Source organism: Phoenix dactylifera, chromosome 3, assembly GCF_009389715.1.
Source record: "Phoenix dactylifera cultivar Barhee BC4 chromosome 3, palm_55x_up_171113_PBpolish2nd_filt_p, whole genome shotgun sequence".
Classification (NCBI taxonomy): Eukaryota; Viridiplantae; Streptophyta; class Magnoliopsida; order Arecales; family Arecaceae; genus Phoenix; species Phoenix dactylifera.
This window is the reverse complement of record NC_052394.1, coordinates 15195609-15213957: the sequence shown is the minus strand read 5'-3', so window position 1 is coordinate 15213957 and position 18349 is coordinate 15195609. Positions and strand designations below refer to the sequence as shown.

The window sequence follows — 18349 nt, the reverse complement described above, 5'->3', positions numbered from 1 at the left end:
ACAAAAATAATGACAAGTGTTATAGAAAGAGCTTGAATTGAAACAAAAATTGTTGAAATGCAGAGAAAATAAAAAATGCTTAAAACTTTGACGAGCATGCATACTTTATATGTACACCTCATGCAAGGGTATATCACAGAGATCGGTATTATATTGTAAAATAGGTTTTAAATCTAGATAATTTTTATCATTGTAATTTATATAATTGACTACCATTATCAATTATCATCGTTGTATAATGATCAATGACAAGGAGAAATAGAGGGTAAGTAGTGAGGAGAATGATGTTAACTACTGTAGTAGATCAAGTTGCTCTAAGTATACGTGCTTGGGCAATTTAAGTTAAAGTCACCGAGGCATGTTTGACATTGTCGCCTTAGTGAAATACTACATGTAGATTGACGTTAAAGATTGCACTCATACAAAAATATTTGTTATTCCTTTCTTTTATTTTTGCTCTTTTTGTTGCTATCAGAAACTTTATAGATTGTACAGGCAATTTGAAAAACAGGATTGTTTCGTCGTACATATTGTTTAACCTAGTTTATTTTCTTCTTGGATTTTTGAAAATAAAAAATAGAAAACAATACCAATGCCATACAAGTTCTTCGGAAGGCGAACCAAGCTACTGACTGGATTGCCTCCTTCACTGCGCACCACTTCGGAAGTTTTTTTAGACTCAGCAGTCATATATTTCTTTTGCTTTGCGTTGCTTACTTGATTCTGATGTAGCTAGCTGTGCTTGTGCTAGGGTAGTGTGAGCAGCCAATTCCCTAAGAAAAAAAATTATAAGCAATAATAAAAGTTGAAACAACAAATTCAAAAGTCCTATAATACATGCAATTATTAATAATGCATACGGCTGAGTTATGTACAACGAAGGGTGCCCTTCTGGTTGTCAAGTCCATGCTTGCTTGAGAGCTAGCATTTTATTGGGGTTGCCGAGTAATTATATGCTTAAGCTAACATAGAGCTTGATTATTGGCCAGACTTAAGCAGACAATTTTTTAAGTTTAGTAGCCTAGCCCCACTTAGAAAGGCTATATAATTATTTATGCATGTTTTTAGAAGTCTTCCATGGCTCAGGCAAACTGAATCCATGTGATTAGATATGTTTATTGTGTGTCAAGAGGTCTCATAGAGCTTACTTGGTGTATTGGTTCTTTTCTTTACAACTTTCTGTCTATTATCCACAGCCTGGCATAGCATCCTTCAAAACAAATTCACTGAGTTTTGCCATGGTGCTTTTATATTATTTTTTAATAGAAATTAAGTAAGGATCCTAACTAGTGATTGATAAAGGGTATATTGCAAGGCAAAGTGGCAACCAGTCATGCCCTAGTGCATTACTGCTCTGTCCCCTTTTCACTAGCTGCGGTGGTGGAAGTTTGAGAAGTAAGGCTAGACTAAGGTGGTGATGGTGGAAGGAGAATTCAGCAATGGCGGCGGCGGCAACGTAACTTCCTTTATGGTAGCTTTCTTAGTCCTTCATCCAGGAGCACAAAGACGCCATCTTTGTCGACATTGAGACACCTGATGCTAGGCCTCCCGACCCCCCGACGACCTCCAGGGAATTCTTCACCGGTATTGCCGGTAGATGGAATTTTGTCGGATTCTAGCAATTCATGGTGTCCTACCATAAAGACCTTGCCATCCTTTTGAATCAATGGTGGGCACTGTGATAGACTTCTTGGACAGATGACCAGCGGTGGTGCGTCCATTGGCACGATCGGAGGCATAATAGAGCGGAGGGGTCAGAGAAGAGATAAATTTGGTTTAATTACAAAACCCCTGATTTTGGTCACCTATACTATAGGTTGTTATCTAGTCATCCATTTTAGACCCTTCGTTCTTGAATCTATGATCAAGATTGTGTGTTTATAGGGAAACTTAAAAAGGATAGCAGCAAAACCCAAATTCAATTTATAGTAAATGTTAATTATGCTATATTTGAAGAGACCAATGAACCCAGTGTTACTATAATCATGCGAAACAGCGTGGAAGGCTTAAATGTCACCATATATCCAAAAAATTTGGAATATTATATTGGCAGATCATGCGCAGGTATTGGCTTTTCAGGATTGGAGCTTGTTTGACTGAAAATTGGGCCAGATGCAAAAATGTTATATCTTCAATAGTTTCCCAAAATTAAATTTAAAAAAGGGTCATCACCTAAGTTTCTAAAAGCTCCTGCCCTTAATATTTATCATGACCTATGAATCACCAGTGATGAGTTTGATATTATGTAACTACCTTGTCCATTTTAATTTTTCAGTAAATGAAGCGGGAGAAATCACTTTTTTCTCCCAAAAGAAAAAGAACATACTCCACCCTTTGCTGCTTCTCCTGTTTGAGATAGAATATTAAGTTTTCAATTCAACCATTAAAGTTTTTGGAAGATAGGCAAGCCTAATATTTTTGTGGCAAGTGGAGGCCAAGCGAAGAAAGCCTTCACTAATATGGATTTAGCTCATGAGACCCGAGAGTCGAGACTAGCTCACACCACCTTTACATGTGGGTTCCAAAAATGGTCCGAACCACCCAATCTACCATCGGCTTGACCTGACCCAATCTGGTTCGCACTTCCAGGTCCGCTCTAATTCTCACTCCCTGAACCGGCTCATCCTTCAGTCCAAATACTATGGGCTCGTTTATTTCACGGGAAGCATTTTCCCTCCTAGAAAAAGAATGTTTAGGAAAGTACTTTTGGCATGTTTGGTTGACTATGGAAAAGTGATAAATTTCGAAAGTGCTTATGTTTGGTTGGCCATCCACTTTTCTAGAAAAGTTATGTATAATTTCTATTATGCCCTTAATAAAAATTAGGTTTTTAATGTCTTTTTAATGCTTCTTTAATGCTGAAGGACTTTTTTGGGAAAAAATAAAAATAGAGTGATTTCTGTCTCATGGAAAAGTAACTTTCCCATGTTTCTCATGGAAAAGACTTTCCAATGAAATATAGGAATTATATTCTCATGAAAATACAACTTTTTCGTTACTTTTTTTTTTTAAAAACTTCAATTAAACAAAAAAATATTTTATTATTTTTTTATTGACCACACTTTTTTTTCCTCTTTTCCTCGCGAACCAAACGGTTCCGGTGTAAAAGATTCCACCCTGTCGCTCTAAATAACCTCCTGTTTTCCTTAACAATCCCGCTTCCTTATCCATATTTACATCTCTACCCACGTCCTAAAGCTCTACCGAAACAAACGAGGACCCCCTCAGCAATCGCGTAGAGGCACTTATGTAAAACAACGGATGATTGTGGGGGTATAGATGGTAGTTACTATTTTCAATATATACATCCGATGATTTCATACGTTACCATTTCTTCTCTGAAGTTACAGTATCGCTCACCGCCGTCTTCTAATGTTGGTTTCCAGCCCTTTCGTTTCGATCCTTCGCCATTGTTGCGTCTCGGAGATCTAGGGTTAGGGGTTTTCTCCTCTTTTCCTCCCCCGAAAACCGAAACCTATCGTTTCGTTCTCGAAGAATCTGGGGTTAGGGTTTGCTTCCTGGTTTCCGCGCTGCCGATTTCGCCGCTCGCCGCCGGGTCTTAGGGCTGCGATTTTTCTCGTTTTCCGGTCTCCAGAGACCCTAAATCCGTTCCTCCTCGCTCGCAAAATCTAGGGAACCGTGGGGGTGGGGGTTGTTCTATATAATCCCTGGGCTCTTCGGCACGACTTCCTGATACGCCTTCGTTGTTCTCGTGGCCTAGGGTTAGGGATTCAGATCAAAGTTTCTTCTTTTTTTGCAGCTCCTCTTCGAGATGGGTGGAAGAGCGATCGTCTCCGACGACGAAGGTTGCGAATTTTTGCTCGTTTTGTTTATTTTTCCTCTCGATTTGAAGTTTGTTCTCTTCTTTTCAAATAATTTCTCATTTTCTGAATTTTTGTAGAGGAGGTCGAAGAGGAAGAGGATTCACGAGCTTTGGACAGGGATGACGATGGTATCAATGAGAGGGACGACGACGATGAGGAAGAGGAGGAAGGTAGGGTTTCCGCTAAGTTTGTTTGCGTGACATTAAGGTTTTATGGTTTGGTACTCTAGGGCGAGATAGTTACTGCTGTTTTATTGGGTCCAATGGCATCCTATTGTGAGCAGAAGAGGGTCAGGATGAGTACGAGAAAGATGGTTTCATAGTGGATGATGCCGAGGAGGAGGAGGAAGAAGAAGAGGAAGAGAAGCAAGAGAGTGATGAGGAAAGGCACAGGAAGAAGAAAAAGAGGAAGAGAAGGTAAACACAGATTAATCTTTTTCCTGTTATTGTATTGTAAAAAATTACGAGTTTTTGCAGAAAACTTGAGGTTTTGAATGTGTCCTATTTGCAATTCAGAGAGTCAGAGAGAGGAGGCTATGTGCTTGATGAGGATGACTACGAGTTGATTCAGGAAAGTAACATCACTGGCTTCCGTCGGCCCAAGCCTGTATGCTTTCTGAGCTTGCTGTTCCCTCTATTCATAGTTTTTCCCCACTTATTTTGATGGAAAATAAGTCGAACTTTTGCTAGTTGCGCACTTGAATTGCAGTTCTGATACTTGCGATTGATTATGGGTTTCTTTCCTCATGCTTTTTCACTGCTTGAAAACATTATCAGGATACATCATATAGGCGCTTAAGGAAGGCAGGAAGGGATACCAAGGTGGAGGAGCTGTCTGGGTTTTCGGATGAAGAAGAATCTGATAGAAATAGTCGAGGCGGCCGGACTGCTGAGGAAAAACTTAAGCAGAAATTGTTTGGTGATGATGATGGTAAGTATCTCGTTTCTTCTCAATCAGGACCTTGGATATAACATCAGTCACTAAGTTTTAACTGGAATTTTTCCAGCGGCACGCCTGGAGGATATTGTGGAAGAAGAGGAGCAACCGGAAGAGGAGGAAGATGCAGATGTCATTGGTGAGGAAGATGAAATGGCTGATTTCATTGTCGATGAGGATGAAGTTGATGAGACTGGTGCCCCTGTAAAGTATGCTATTGTCTCTTTTACATCTGTAATTTTGGTTTTCTTGGCAGTTTCATCAATTCCTCATCCTCTATTTTCCATTAGTAATGGTAATGTGTTTCTTGTAGAAGGAAGCAGCTGAAGAAAAAGAGGCCGAGACAGGCATTGGGTGTTTCATCATCTGCTTTACAGGAAGCTCATGAGATATTTGGGGATGTTGATGAGCTGTTGATGCTTCGAAAACAAGGCCTTGCAAGGGGTGCTGGTGAGTCTGCTGGGTGGGGTGAAAAGAGGTTAGAAGATGAATTTGAGCCATTTATTATTTCAGAAAAATATATGACAGCAAAGGATGACATTATACGAGAAACTGACATTCCTGAGAGGATTCAGGTAACGATAGATTGCCTGCTTTCATCTGCAGAATTTGATTTGGCAAAACATGCCACAAACCTCTTGGTTGATTTTAGAATAGAACTTAATGTTGCGGGGTGCTTTTCTCTTTCAGCTATCTGAGGATATTACAGGGCCGCCTCCTACAGATGATAAGAGTATAGAGGAAGAGAGTGCCTGGATATATAACCAGCTTACTGGTGATGGTATTTCACAATTAGCTGGGGAGGATCAAGTAGTCAAGGAAATTTCTAAGGAGGACATTGGGAATGTCTTGACAATGATGCACGTGCAAAAACTTGATGTAAGAATCTCTATAGCATATAATACAAATCCATTAATATGGCAATTGAATGTAAATTCTTGAAGGGCATCTGATTACCAAAATTTCTGCAATTGCTGGTTCAGATTCCTTTCATTGCTATGTACCGGAAGGAGTTATGTGGTAGTCTATTGAAAGATTCTGATGCAAACACGCAAGATGGTGAAGAAGCACCACACAGAATGAGGTGGCATAAGGTAGTCAGATATCTATTCATGGGCAAACTCAATAATTGAATATTTGAATGAACATCATCAGCGGCTTGCTTCTATATCAAGTTGCTAAAGGGGCCCTTCCATTTCATTTTCAGGTTCTCTGGGCTGTTCATAACTTGGACAAAAAGTGGTTACTTCTTCAGAAGCGGAAGAGTGCTCTTCAGACATATTATAGTAAACGCTTTGAAGAGGAAAAAAGAAGAGTTTATGATATGACGAGGCTGGAATTGAATGATCAACTTTATAAATCAGTCACTGACGCGCTTAATGATGCACAATCGGAGAGAGAGGTTGATGATGTTGATGCAAAGTTTAATTTGCATTTTCCTCCTGGGGAAGTTGATATTGAGGAAGGACAATTTAAAAGGCCAAAAAGGAAATCTTTATATAGCATTTGTTATAAGGCTGGCCTCTGGGAGGTCGCAAACAAGTTTGGTGTTAAATCCGAGCAGTTTGGATTGCTTCTGTCACGAGAAGAAGTGGTTTGTATTTTTTTTCTTTGACTGTTTTTGGATAGACTGTATAAGGGATATAAAGGGGTGGTGATGTGCTTTTCCAAAATTGTCTATAGATTCTTTAGGCATGCACTCTACCTCTTGCTATATTACTGACACTGTGTATCACTGGGGCCTGTGTGCGATCTTCCAATCCTGTAACTGCAGCATGTCCTGAATATATATATGTTCTTATTTAATGATAAGTAATTTTATGTATATTTTCTCTTTGCTGTAGGGCTTACCAGAACTGGAAGATGGAAAGCAAACTCCTGAAGAGATAGCTGCAAATTTTACATGTGCAATGTTTGAAACTCCACAAGATGTACTGAAAGGTGCAAGGCACATGGTATGCATCTGTTTTTATGTTCTTAGAGTTAAGATGCCCCCCTTTCTACATAGATATACATCGTGATCCATATTCTGCAAATTATTTGTTTTCCCTGGATGATGGCTTTTGAGCTTGCTTTTCTTCACTAATTTCTTTTATTATTATTATAATATATATATATATTTATATATATATATTTATGCAGGCAGCAGTTGAGATTAGCTGTGAACCTATCGTGAGGAAGCATGTCCGCACTACTTTTATGGATAAGGCTGTTGTCTCAACAAGCCCTACACCTGAAGGAAATGTCACTATCGATCCCTATCACCAACTTTCAGGTGTAAAGTGGCTGCGAAACAAGCCATTATCAAAGTTTGTGGATGCACAGTGGCTTCTTATTCAGAAAGCTGAAGAAGAGAAGCTCCTTCAAGTTACAATAAAATTATCAGAAGATGTACAGAAAAAATTATTGAATGATGCTAAAGAAGTTTATCTAAGTGAATGTGTCAGCAGGTCTGCTCAGCTTTGGAATGAGCAACGCAAAATGATTTTGGAAGACTCATTCTTTACCTATATTCTTCCTTCACTGGAAAAGGAAGCTAGATCATTGCTGGCTGCAAGAGCTAAGAATTGGCTTCTTATGGAATATGGAAAGCAATTGTGGAATAAAGTCTCTGTTGCACCTTTTAAGCGCAAGGATGCTGACAATGATTCTGAGGATGAATCTGAGTTAAGAGTTATGGCTTGCTGTTGGGGGCCTGGAAAACCAGCAACTACTTTTGTTATGTTGGATTCAGCAGGAGAAATGGTGGATGTGCTATATGCTGGTTCCATTAGTTCTCGGTCCCAGGCGGTCGCTGAGCAACAACGCAAGAAAAATGACCAGCAACGAGTCTTGAAGTTTATGACTGACCACCAGCCTCATGCTGTCTGTGTTGGAGCGGCAAACTTGTCCTGTAGGCAGCTTAAGGATGACATCTACGAGGTACTCTAGATATAACTGGTTTAGTTCCTATCTGAAGCAGTTTCCTGTTGAGTTGATTATTGCGTTGGTATATGGATTCTATACTCTGCTGCGAATATATACTCTATGTTGGTGTCCGCGTATAGAACTCTGTTGCTTTTTAGCGTAGCCTACTAACATACCAATCCTGTTTTTTTTTTTTAAATTTTTTGTCACATGAGCTCCTATGATTTTTTTTCTTAATAAGAGAATAATTTTGTTACATGTTTGAGGTTCTTCTATGGTTAACTGCTTATTATGGTTAACGAGGTAGCTAGAGTTTCTTCACGAGACTAATTATTTAAGTTGGGAAGTCCTCAATAGATCAATTCTATAGTAGATGCTGAATCGGTTCCAAGCTCAGTAGTTTAAAATTGCCAATAATGGAGGTTTTACCACCCAAAATTGGCACTACTCCTGCATTAGTGCTGTTTGGATTTCAAATATAATTTTTAAATGCATAATTATATTGGATGCATCAACCATTTCGTTATTTGCTTATCCGTTGTAGTGACCAAAAAAAATCTGCATCGACTACTTTACCTGTCTTATTTAAATGGTGTGTGTTGGGATTAGGGTTAGGTTTTTTGTTGGCTTCACCTGTGGAGCTGATGAAGATCTTGGGATGACTTCTCTGAGTTTAGTTTTTCAGTTGAATGGACTGCAAGAAGTGCATCATGTTCTCCAATTGGAACATTTTGCTCCGATGATCATGAACTGGTTGGTTACATCTCATGAGTAGTTGTCAGGTCTGATAAAATGGTGGCATTGCTATACTTGCATGAAGTAACTTGTTGATCAGTTTCAGTTAACTAGATCGTATCAAAGTTGGTTTGCTAGGCATTATTGTCTTTGCATTTGTTCCTTAACTTTTCAACTGTACTTTGTGAATTTACCTGCAGACTGGTGGGTCTATGCTAATTGGATAATTATATGCCTAAAACTATGTGGGGATGATGGATTAGTTAAAGAGAATGGACTGTGAGAATAGGTTGTATTATTCTGCTATTTTGGAAGAATTATGTTCTTAGAATCTTGGTAACCGTATGTTACCATTGTCTGACTTATATTAATATAAATGCTACGGAAATTTTGTCAAAAGAAACACTTTTTCCTTACTGTAAGGCATACAATGTGGTTCTTCTTCGCTACCTCCAATTGAATCAGGTTAATTTGTTACTTGATGCCAAGGTTTGTTGTACCGGTCAGTATCATACTGTACCAAACATATCATATCGTACCGGTATCGAACCAGTATGCTTTACCATCATGTACTGATATTTGGTACGCTGAACTGTACTGTACCTAACTACGTACCGACATTGTAATAGAATGGTACCGATATGAGGTCCGGCATCGAGACGGTAAACTTTGCTTGATGTTGTATTATTTTTTATGTTGAGGACATCTATGTTCACAGTCAACATATTCTGGAGTTAATATGAAATCCAAAGTTAGTCAATGCCTGTTATATTTATTATTATGGGTTTAGATTATCATTTCAACAGTGTCTAGACTCTAGATGATTCTTCTATATTTGCTAGCACTTATCGTTTACGTGTTTTATGGTTTGCCAATTAGGTTATTTTCAAAATAGTGGAAGATCATCCGAGGGATGTTAGTGGAGAAATAGAAAATTTTCATATTGTTTTTGGTGATGAATCTCTGCCTCGCCTATATGAGAACTCTCGGGTTTCTTCAGATCAACTACCTGGGCAGCCAGGTAAGATCAGCTCTATCATGAATTGTTGATTCAGTGACATTTTTCTTTTTCCTAATATATACCTATATTCTTTCAGGTATTGTGAAACGTGCTGTGGCTCTTGGGCGTTACCTTCAAAATCCTTTGGCAATGGTTGCAACGCTTTGTGGACCAGGAAAAGAGATTTTGTCATGGAAACTTTGTCTGCTAGAACATTTTCTTACTTCTGATGAGAAGTATGAGGTGGTTGAACAGGTAATGGTAGATGCAACCAACCAAGTGGGTATTGATGTAAATTTAGCTGCAAGCCATGAATGGCTTTTTGCTCCTCTACAATTTGTTTCTGGCCTTGGACCACGGAAAGCTTCTGCTCTACAGAGAGCATTTGTAAGGGCTGGGTCCATTTTCAACCGCAAAGAGATTCCAATGGGGAAAATCCTGAGAAAGAAGGTTTTCATTAATGCTGTAGGATTTTTGCGTGTACGCCGGAGTGGGGCAGCTGCTGCTAGTAGTCATATTATGGACCTCTTGGATGACACTAGAATTCATCCAGAGTCATATGATCTGGCAAAAAATTTGGCTAAGGATGTTTATGCTGAGGATGCTCCGCAGGAACCACATGAGATGGATGATGATGTACAGGAGATGGCAATTGAACATGTAAGGGAAAGGCCACATATGCTTAAAGTGCTTGACATTGATGAATATGCGAATAGCTTTTTCAGGCAGTATGGTACTAGGAAAAGAGAAACCCTTTATGATATAAAGATGGAGTTGCTAAATGGATTTCAAGACTGGCGGATGCCTTACACGGATCCAAATCCTGAGGAGGAGTTTACCATGCTTTCTGGTGAAACAGAAGATACAATTTCAGAAGGAAGAATTGTTCAGGTAACCATTCGCCATATACAAGACAACCGGATTATTTGTGCATTTGATTCTGGTTTGAAAGGGTTGATTATGGCAGATGACATCTCTGATGATGGATATGATCCTGAGAGGTTGCAAATACAGGAAGGTGACATACTTACCTGCAAGATTAAGAATGTAAACAAAAATAGATTTGTGGTATACTTGACCTGCAAATCCAGTGAGCTACGGAAAAGACTGTACTTTATACGTAACCGTGATCCTTATTATTATGAAGATGAGATTAGTTTACGTAGCGACCAAGACAAGGCCCGCAAGGAAAAGGAACTTGCGAAGAAGCATTTTAAGCCAAGAATGATTGTTCATCCCCGTTTTCAAAATTTGACAGCTGATGAAGCAATGGAGGTATGTTTGTTATGCCATTAGATATGTAATTCCATGTATCACTTTATGTTTTTATATGTCACATGTAATGTGCTGTAATACGTTACCAAAGCTAAGCACTCAATTATGCATTGGAACAGTATCTCTCTGACAAGGAAGCTGGCGAGGGCATTATCCGCCCAAGCTCTAAAGGGCCATCATTTTTGACTTTGACTTTGAAAATATTTGATGGAGTCTATGCTCACAAAGATATTGTTGAAGGTGGAAAAGATCACAAGGACATCACAAGCTTGCTTCGTTTGGGGAAAACGTTAACGATTGATAAAGACACTTTTGAAGATCTTGATGAGGTTAGTATGACATGGACTAGAGATTACTCCAGTAATGCTATACTAAGATTGTGAAACCTGATTTTTAAGTTAATACCATCTATGGATAATTGAATAAGAAGGCTAGTTATCTTGGTTAGTACAGATTTGTCTTAAGTTTATTAGATTTCCTTTTTTGCTATGAAAGTTGAATTCTGCCACCAGTAGATTAAGCAACCATTTTATTTTTGATAGAAAATTCCAAATCTGTAATATTTTGTTTTGAATTGCATGATTGGACCAACTTTATTTTTCTTAAAGATGATGTTTTGTTGACATATATAAATGTCAGTTGGACTTGCATGGAGAAAAATGCTGGCTTTATGCACTGCAGTTGCAGAAGGCTAGCTATATTCTTAAATGGAACCTAAGAAACTGCATCATTAGCATCATTAAGATTGAGACAGGTTAAGAGAAAAAAAATATAATGTGGCTTATTGTAACAGCATGGTTTCGGTGGTTGATAGACATTCCTTTATTTGTTCCTGGTCACCATTTAAGAAGTAGAGGCAATTGAACTCTTGATGCCAAGGGAACAACTTCATTATTTTTCCTTTTTTACACTGGAAATATATGAGATACTGGAAAAAAAATAATTAAGCAAGGATAAGTGAATATTTCATTTGAATCTTCTGATAAGGGGGAAAAATATAAATGCTGGCAAGAAACCGTCATTGCGTGCATCAAAAGTGTACATCTTAAAGAAAATTACTGAAGTGACCTACTTTACTGATGTTGAGGTAAATATTATACTGTGGCAGTGGCAGATACTACCACACCTAAGCTTAACATTTGGGTGTATATACATCATGTGAAACTATAGTCTAGACCAGTCTTCTCCTGTTAAAAGTGGAAAATATTGGATTCTAATGTCTTTAATTCCCATAAGAGGGATAACATAATGTGCAAACTGTGTCATCATCCAAGACGTATTTTGTTTGTGGAAATTTGGCTGCAAGTGTCAAGGTGCTCTGAATTTCCTCCTCTGAGACATGAGGTGAGGCAAATCTTGGATACCTTCTTTCTGTAGTGGTCCTAGTGCTTTTAATGCCTGTTCTATTTTCTTAATTAATGACTCTTCAGCTTTGAGTATAGATGGAAAGTTATTATACTTGCTTTTTATAGTTGATCATTTGTTCCTTTATTTTTTTTCATCTGTGTTGTGGGTGTAGATGCATTTTATCTGTTAGATTCATCTGTTCTTTTTCTTACATTTGATTGCTGATCTGTTTCCAGGTGATGGATAGATATGTTGATCCATTGGTAAATCACTTGAAAAATATGCTTGCATATCGCAAATTCAGGAGGGGCACAAAAGCAGAAATTGATGAGCTGCTAAAGGCAGAAAAAGCAGAGAACCCAATGAGGATTGTTTATTGTTTTGGCATTTCTCATGAGCATCCAGGAACTTTTATTTTGTCCTACATAAGGAGTTCAAATCCACATCATGAATATATTGGGTTGTATCCCAAGGGCTTTAGGTTTCGGAAGAGAGATTTCGATGACATTGATCGCCTAGTGGCATATTTCCAGAAAAACATAGACAAACCACCACCTGATGCTGGACTGTCTCTCCGAACAGTTGCTGCAATGGTACCAATGAAAAGCCCTTCCTGGGTTGGAAGTGGATCTGCAGGGAGTGGTTCAGCAGGCAGTAATGATGGCTGGAGAGGCCAAACAAGTTCAGACAGGGAAAGGTCTTCTAACCCAGGAACAAGAATAGGTGAGTAGAAACCATGATTTGGTGCATATTAACTTTCATGAAAGTAACAAAGGAAGCTATTTATGCATTGATACTTGAAAAATGTAATGCTCTGATGGCTAGTTCTGTATGCATGATTGAGTGGCATCCCTGTGGAAGTCTGTCTCATCCCAGAAACTAAATTTTCAACCTGGTGAATTTTAATGCTCTTGGGTTTATGCATGATCACTGATATCTGATTTCAAGTGTAAAATAATTTGATGTTTGTTACCTGAAATTATCAGCATAGTTTCGATTAATTATGATTCTTGCTTTGGTTCTTTGTATGGTGTCTGCCAACTACTTATATGAGTGCCCAAATTTTTTCCATCCATGGAGGTCTCATGATTATGAGAGTATTCAATCCTACATAGGATATGAGTTAGGCACAGGTATGATGTGCTATCATTCAAAAAGTTTTTATCCAGTTTGGGTGTAACAAATCACCTGACTTGCAATTTGAATCCAGCACTTCTTGACATTTGGTTGACATTTCGAAGCCTACCGTACTCTAAAATTTTCGACCCAAATACAATATAGGCTGGGTCAAGTTGAGTCAGTCCACCCAAGAAAATTTTGAGCTGGTTGGGACTTTAGTTGTAGAAATATTAGTGAAGTTTGTTTTTTTTGATCAGGTCAGGAGCTTTACGTAGAGTCAGACTTGGGCATGGTGTGCTACCATTAGAAACTTGGGTTTGGTTGGGTGTTGTCAGTTCACCGATGCTCTCAACCTAAACCTGACTAGACTTGAGATTTGGTTGACATTATTGCACCCAAGTCCAACTTAAGTTAGGTATCTGTTGGCGTAACCCAGTCCAAAATACCGGTTTGAGTTAATCCAACCTAAGTAGCTTTCACCATATAGGTTTCTTTTGGTTTCTGGCGTATCGTGGAACCTTCGTAGTTAGTTGCCTCTAAATCACTGCCATAATACTAAACAGTCAGTGTCAACTATCAAGCAACTATTATCTGTTAAACTATCTGTTGCTATCAACTGTTTACTATTATATATAAAACACAATAATGGTAATCTATCTAGCGGATTTCAAGTTAGAACATGCTGGTTGTTACTCTTCTATAAACATACTCAGAATGTAGGATACATCACAAAAATTTGAATATCATTCTCATGTGAGAAGTGCATTGCTAAGGACTATACTAGTGATGCAGCTTAACAAAATCTAAGCAATGATTAATATTATCATGTCATTATGAGACAAATATACTATATCGAGCTGATGCCTATGTTCTTTCTTATAATTGCCAGAATAAACTTATTGAAGCTCAACTGACAGAATTTTCATAGTTAGTATTTTGGCATGAAATTTACGAGCTTATTTTTATAAGCCAAATTTGACTTTTGGCTCGGCCGAGACTGAACCGAAAGTGAACCCCAGTTTCGGGTGCCAGTCATGTTTTGACGGAAAGTCTGAAACTGACTAGTTTTGGTGTTTTCCACTCGTTTGAGCTGAAATTCACCAAAACAGCCCATAAATGTGTTTCCTGGTCATTTTTTTGGTGCCTAATGTTATGTTCTGGTGGGTTTTTAAAATATTTTAGTACATAGACCATTAAATATCAACTTTCAATGATTTCAAAGATGGAGAACATAATCCTTGATGGGTTGATACCTCTGAGAAGGCCCCTTAATATATTACTTTATAAATAATAGAGAACTAAATGCAAGATGTTTCATAGCCATAATATATTTTTTATATAAAAGAAAAAAACACTATAATTACATGCATTTGATTAAGTAGCCACTTAACCTAAAAAATATGCAAGAAATATCAAAGTTTAATATACTTGTGAATTTTTTTTAGGTGAAGAAAGTGAAAAGCTTCATAAGTAATATTTTTTGAACAATTAAAGTTCAAGAAGCAAATGATAATTATTCACAGTACAGAATACAGCATATTTAATGAATTCACTTATAAGTAATGCATATTATCTACATGTATATATATATTGTGAAATAGGATGGAAAAGCTTCTGGCCGAAATCAGGGTGAGGGTAGGACTTGAACCCAGGTCCTTGGTGCCAACCTCCTAAGACTTACCAAGTGCACTAGATGGCACCATCTCACTTATAGGTAATACTAGCTTTAGCTTAAAATTGGCAAAACTACACAAATAAAGAATACTTAAATGTTGTGCATTAATTTTTCTTGGTTTTTTTTATTCTTTTCCTTTTTTTAAAACTTTAAAAAATGAAGACTCTGAAACTAGGAGCAAAACTTCTGAAACCGTCAAAATTGCTGAAACCAACACTCCACGAACCCAATCGAAATTGAAAGCTAAACCATGTTTTTGAACATTGTTATGAGCTATTCCTCAATTGACCTCATGTATTTGTACCTCTCAATCTGCTTGTCCAAATGAGCCATTTGTTCCCATCCATTATCAATGTCTTTAAGCCTAAGTTGTCTTGTAGTTATGCACGTCAAGGTCAAATGCGGAATTTACTGCAGCATTGCAACCGTCACAATCATCATAATGGGGTACCTTAACCTGCTAAGCATGTCTACCCTATGCCCTTTCCAATCTTAAAATGGCTGGTGCCATCATGACTGAGCCCGGCCCTCTCATTTGCATACCTTGTTGTAGTAACTTATCTAACCACTTGTTGTATGTTGATTAGTAGTTTAATCTTTTATCTTGATCCATTCTCAATGGATCTTCATCATGAAAGACATGCTTAAGTGAATCACTAAGGTGATGCAGATGGCTTTGCAAAGTCATGAGCGACCTAAATTCCCAGTGTGAAAAATACTCTGTTGAATTCTGTCCTGTTGCAGAAAAGGGGACAAAATGTAAATGGACTACACTTAACCATGAAGTTCAAGAAAGATGACATGGATGATCAAAAAATTATGCATTTTGATGAATAGCTAGTTTGGAAAGGATAGACCTTAGTTGCAGAATCGACTGGAGGTGAGGGGGCAGGGAAGTGGATGTTTTAGAAGCACTTTTAGTAAGGAAGCGTTTAGGAAACAGGTGCCTGTTCTAATGTTACTTGGACACTCATGTCTAGCTCTAATCTGTGTTGGATACGTATCTCAATTGAATATGCGTTGGATACTTGGATGCTTGGAAGTTTTTTGGTAGCCATTTTTGAAGATTGATGAGAGTTGAACTCTTCCAACAATGTGTCAGTTGTACCCTTCCAGAGTAGTAATTCTTTTTCAAGATTCTGAACCAGATGCATGGCCCTGGGTAGAAGATTTCTGCTACTAAGAGTTAGGCACCAATGGAAGGATGAGGGATCCTATTTTTGTTGCATTGTGATATAACAACTGGTTTGACTCGAGACCAAAGCTGTGGTTTTTGCTAGATTAGAGAGCTACAACAGATAATGGTTTATAAATTTGTAAACAGTGGTAATGACTAGCAACTATAAATAAGATTATTTGGAGTGTTCTCACTTTTGACAATAACTTTGGCAATGCCTAGATTATGAACTTCAATCTACTAATCTCTACCATCTCCCCTTGCCCCTCCCCCTTTTAAAAAAAAAGGAAAAAGGAAAACTCTCTCTCTCTCTCTCTCTCTCTCTCTCTCTCTCTTACACACACACAGACACAGAGAGAGAGAGAGGTTTGGGTTTCAGCAAATTCAGATACCGAGTTGCATTATACCTTCTATTTAGTGATGCTTGCTAAGCAGTCTCTAAATAGAATTTTAGCTGGAGTTCTTTGACCGCTATGTTGCTTTATCTTTTTAATGTTGACTCAATTGTCAATGATATAATACTGATTGAGGAATTTGGTAGGTGAACTCATTTCTGAGTTTTAGAGGACCTACCTTGAGATCCTTTTAGGCATATCGTTCATCGAAGGATGTTGTCCAAGCTTTGGTTTTGCACAAAAGTGTGGTAGAATAGGATGATGTTGTAAATTCCGCTGTATCTGTCTTTCATTCTGTAGAACTTTACTGGTAGTGCGAATTATCTGCTGTAGCTTCTATGGGTTTTACTAGCATAAAGGTTTTTTTTTCATGACAGTGATCATATGATTGCATAGTGGTTCAACAATGCAAATGTCTATATTTCTTTTCCTCAAAAGTGGCTCAACATGCAATTAGATGTCTAATTATATTTTCTTTATCTCAAAAAAGGTGGCAGGTTTGATTCCAGAAACAATAGTGGTGTTCGAGATGGCCATCCTAGTGGGCTTCCTCGGCCAGGGCGTGGCCGTGGGCGTGGAAGAGGTAACAATTTTGCTGGCAGTTCTGATTTTGGTTCTGCAAAATGGGGCTCAGGTTCAAAGGATGAAGATGATGGCTTGAACAGCTTTCCTGGTGCCAAAGTTCAAAATTCACCTGGGAGGGAAAGGTTCCCTGGCGGTTGGGGAGGTGGAGGCAGTGGTGGTTCAGGTGGATGGGGCGGTAATAACCGCACTGGTAGCGATGCTGATGGGTGGGGAAGCAATAGCGGCGCTGGTAGTGGTGGAGGTAGTGGGTGGAATGGTGGTGGAAGAGATGGTGGCACTGGTGGTTGGGGTGGGGTTGGTAGCGGTGGTGGAGAATGGAGTGAGGGTGGGAACACTGGCAGCGGTGGAGGCAGTGTCTGGGGAGGAGGCGGCCGTGGTGGTGGTAGTGGCAATAGTGGTGGCAGCCCCAGCAATGGCTGGGGTGCTGCTGGGAATGGTGGCAGTGGTGGCGGTGGCAGCTGGGCGACATCTGGGAATAGCAGTGGTGGCGGTGGCGGCGGTGCTGGGTGGGGTTCTGGTGGTAGTGGCAGTTTTAGTGGTGGTGGCGGTAGTGGTGCCAGTGGGAGAGGTGGCTGGGGTGGTGATGCAGCAGCCTCTAAAGGTCCAGGTGGGTCAGACTCTGGTTTTGGTGGGGGTGACTCGAAAAGAGTGGTTCCTCCACAGGCAGATGCTACAAGTGGGTGGTCCGGGGGGAGCGGGGGCTGGTAAGGGAGCATCTATGGAGCGAGAAAGGAAGATTAGGCTCCTTCTCCATTTTTATAATCTGGCTGTTGTGGATGCAGAAAAAAGCTGCCTTGTTCTACATGCCCTTTTTATCCTTGCACTCCATTTGTCCTCTAATTTTTGGGTTTGTATAGTCTAACTGGGGTTGTATGCCTATTATCAGTTTCTTGTTGAAACTGGATATTACCTATAGAGGTAGATAACTTGGTTAGAACATTTGTCTTGTCCAGAATGTCCACCTGTATTTCGAACCAGATACATGGCAAGAGTATTCTTATGGAGCAAGTTATTAACCCAACAGCAATATACCAGCAATGGTGTTCAGTGTGGTTTTCAGTTTCAATTTCACTGCATAAGCTCTGGAAGTGGAAGTAATAAATAGCAGCACAGAAAAGACGTGTGATGGGATTGCTGCACCATGCACGCGTTTGAAGAAACTTGCTGTACTTTTGGGATTCTGAAAATTAATATCTGAATCGAGTAGACTTTGAGGCAGCCGTATCTTTGCAATGCCAAGTTACATGCGCATGCACATATCCAGGGTTTGGATGTTGGGATGCATTTTATGTTTAATTTCTCACAAGTTTGGCCTGTTTCTGGTATATAACTAAGCATAGAATTATACTTTGTCATGCACGCTTAACAGTTTAC

At 39.0% G+C, this 18349-nt stretch overlaps 1 protein-coding gene across 1 annotated transcript; it reads left to right on the top strand.

Moving 5' to 3' along the window:
* Positions 1–3327: 3327 nt before the first annotated feature.
* On the top strand, positions 3328–18041 carry LOC103706290 (transcription elongation factor SPT6 homolog). Its single transcript, XM_008790352.4, has 17 exons — positions 3328–3806; positions 3902–3994; positions 4108–4240; positions 4340–4430; positions 4601–4754; positions 4831–4969; positions 5074–5335; positions 5451–5639; positions 5744–5854; positions 5968–6354; positions 6605–6715; positions 6903–7682; positions 9282–9423; positions 9500–10677; positions 10797–11006; positions 12261–12747; positions 16881–18041. The coding sequence occupies exons 1-17, from the start codon at positions 3773–3775 to the stop codon at positions 17681–17683; spliced, it is 5304 nt and encodes a 1767-aa protein (XP_008788574.1). The 5' UTR covers positions 3328–3772; the 3' UTR covers positions 17684–18041.
* Positions 18042–18349: the final 308 nt, after the last annotated feature.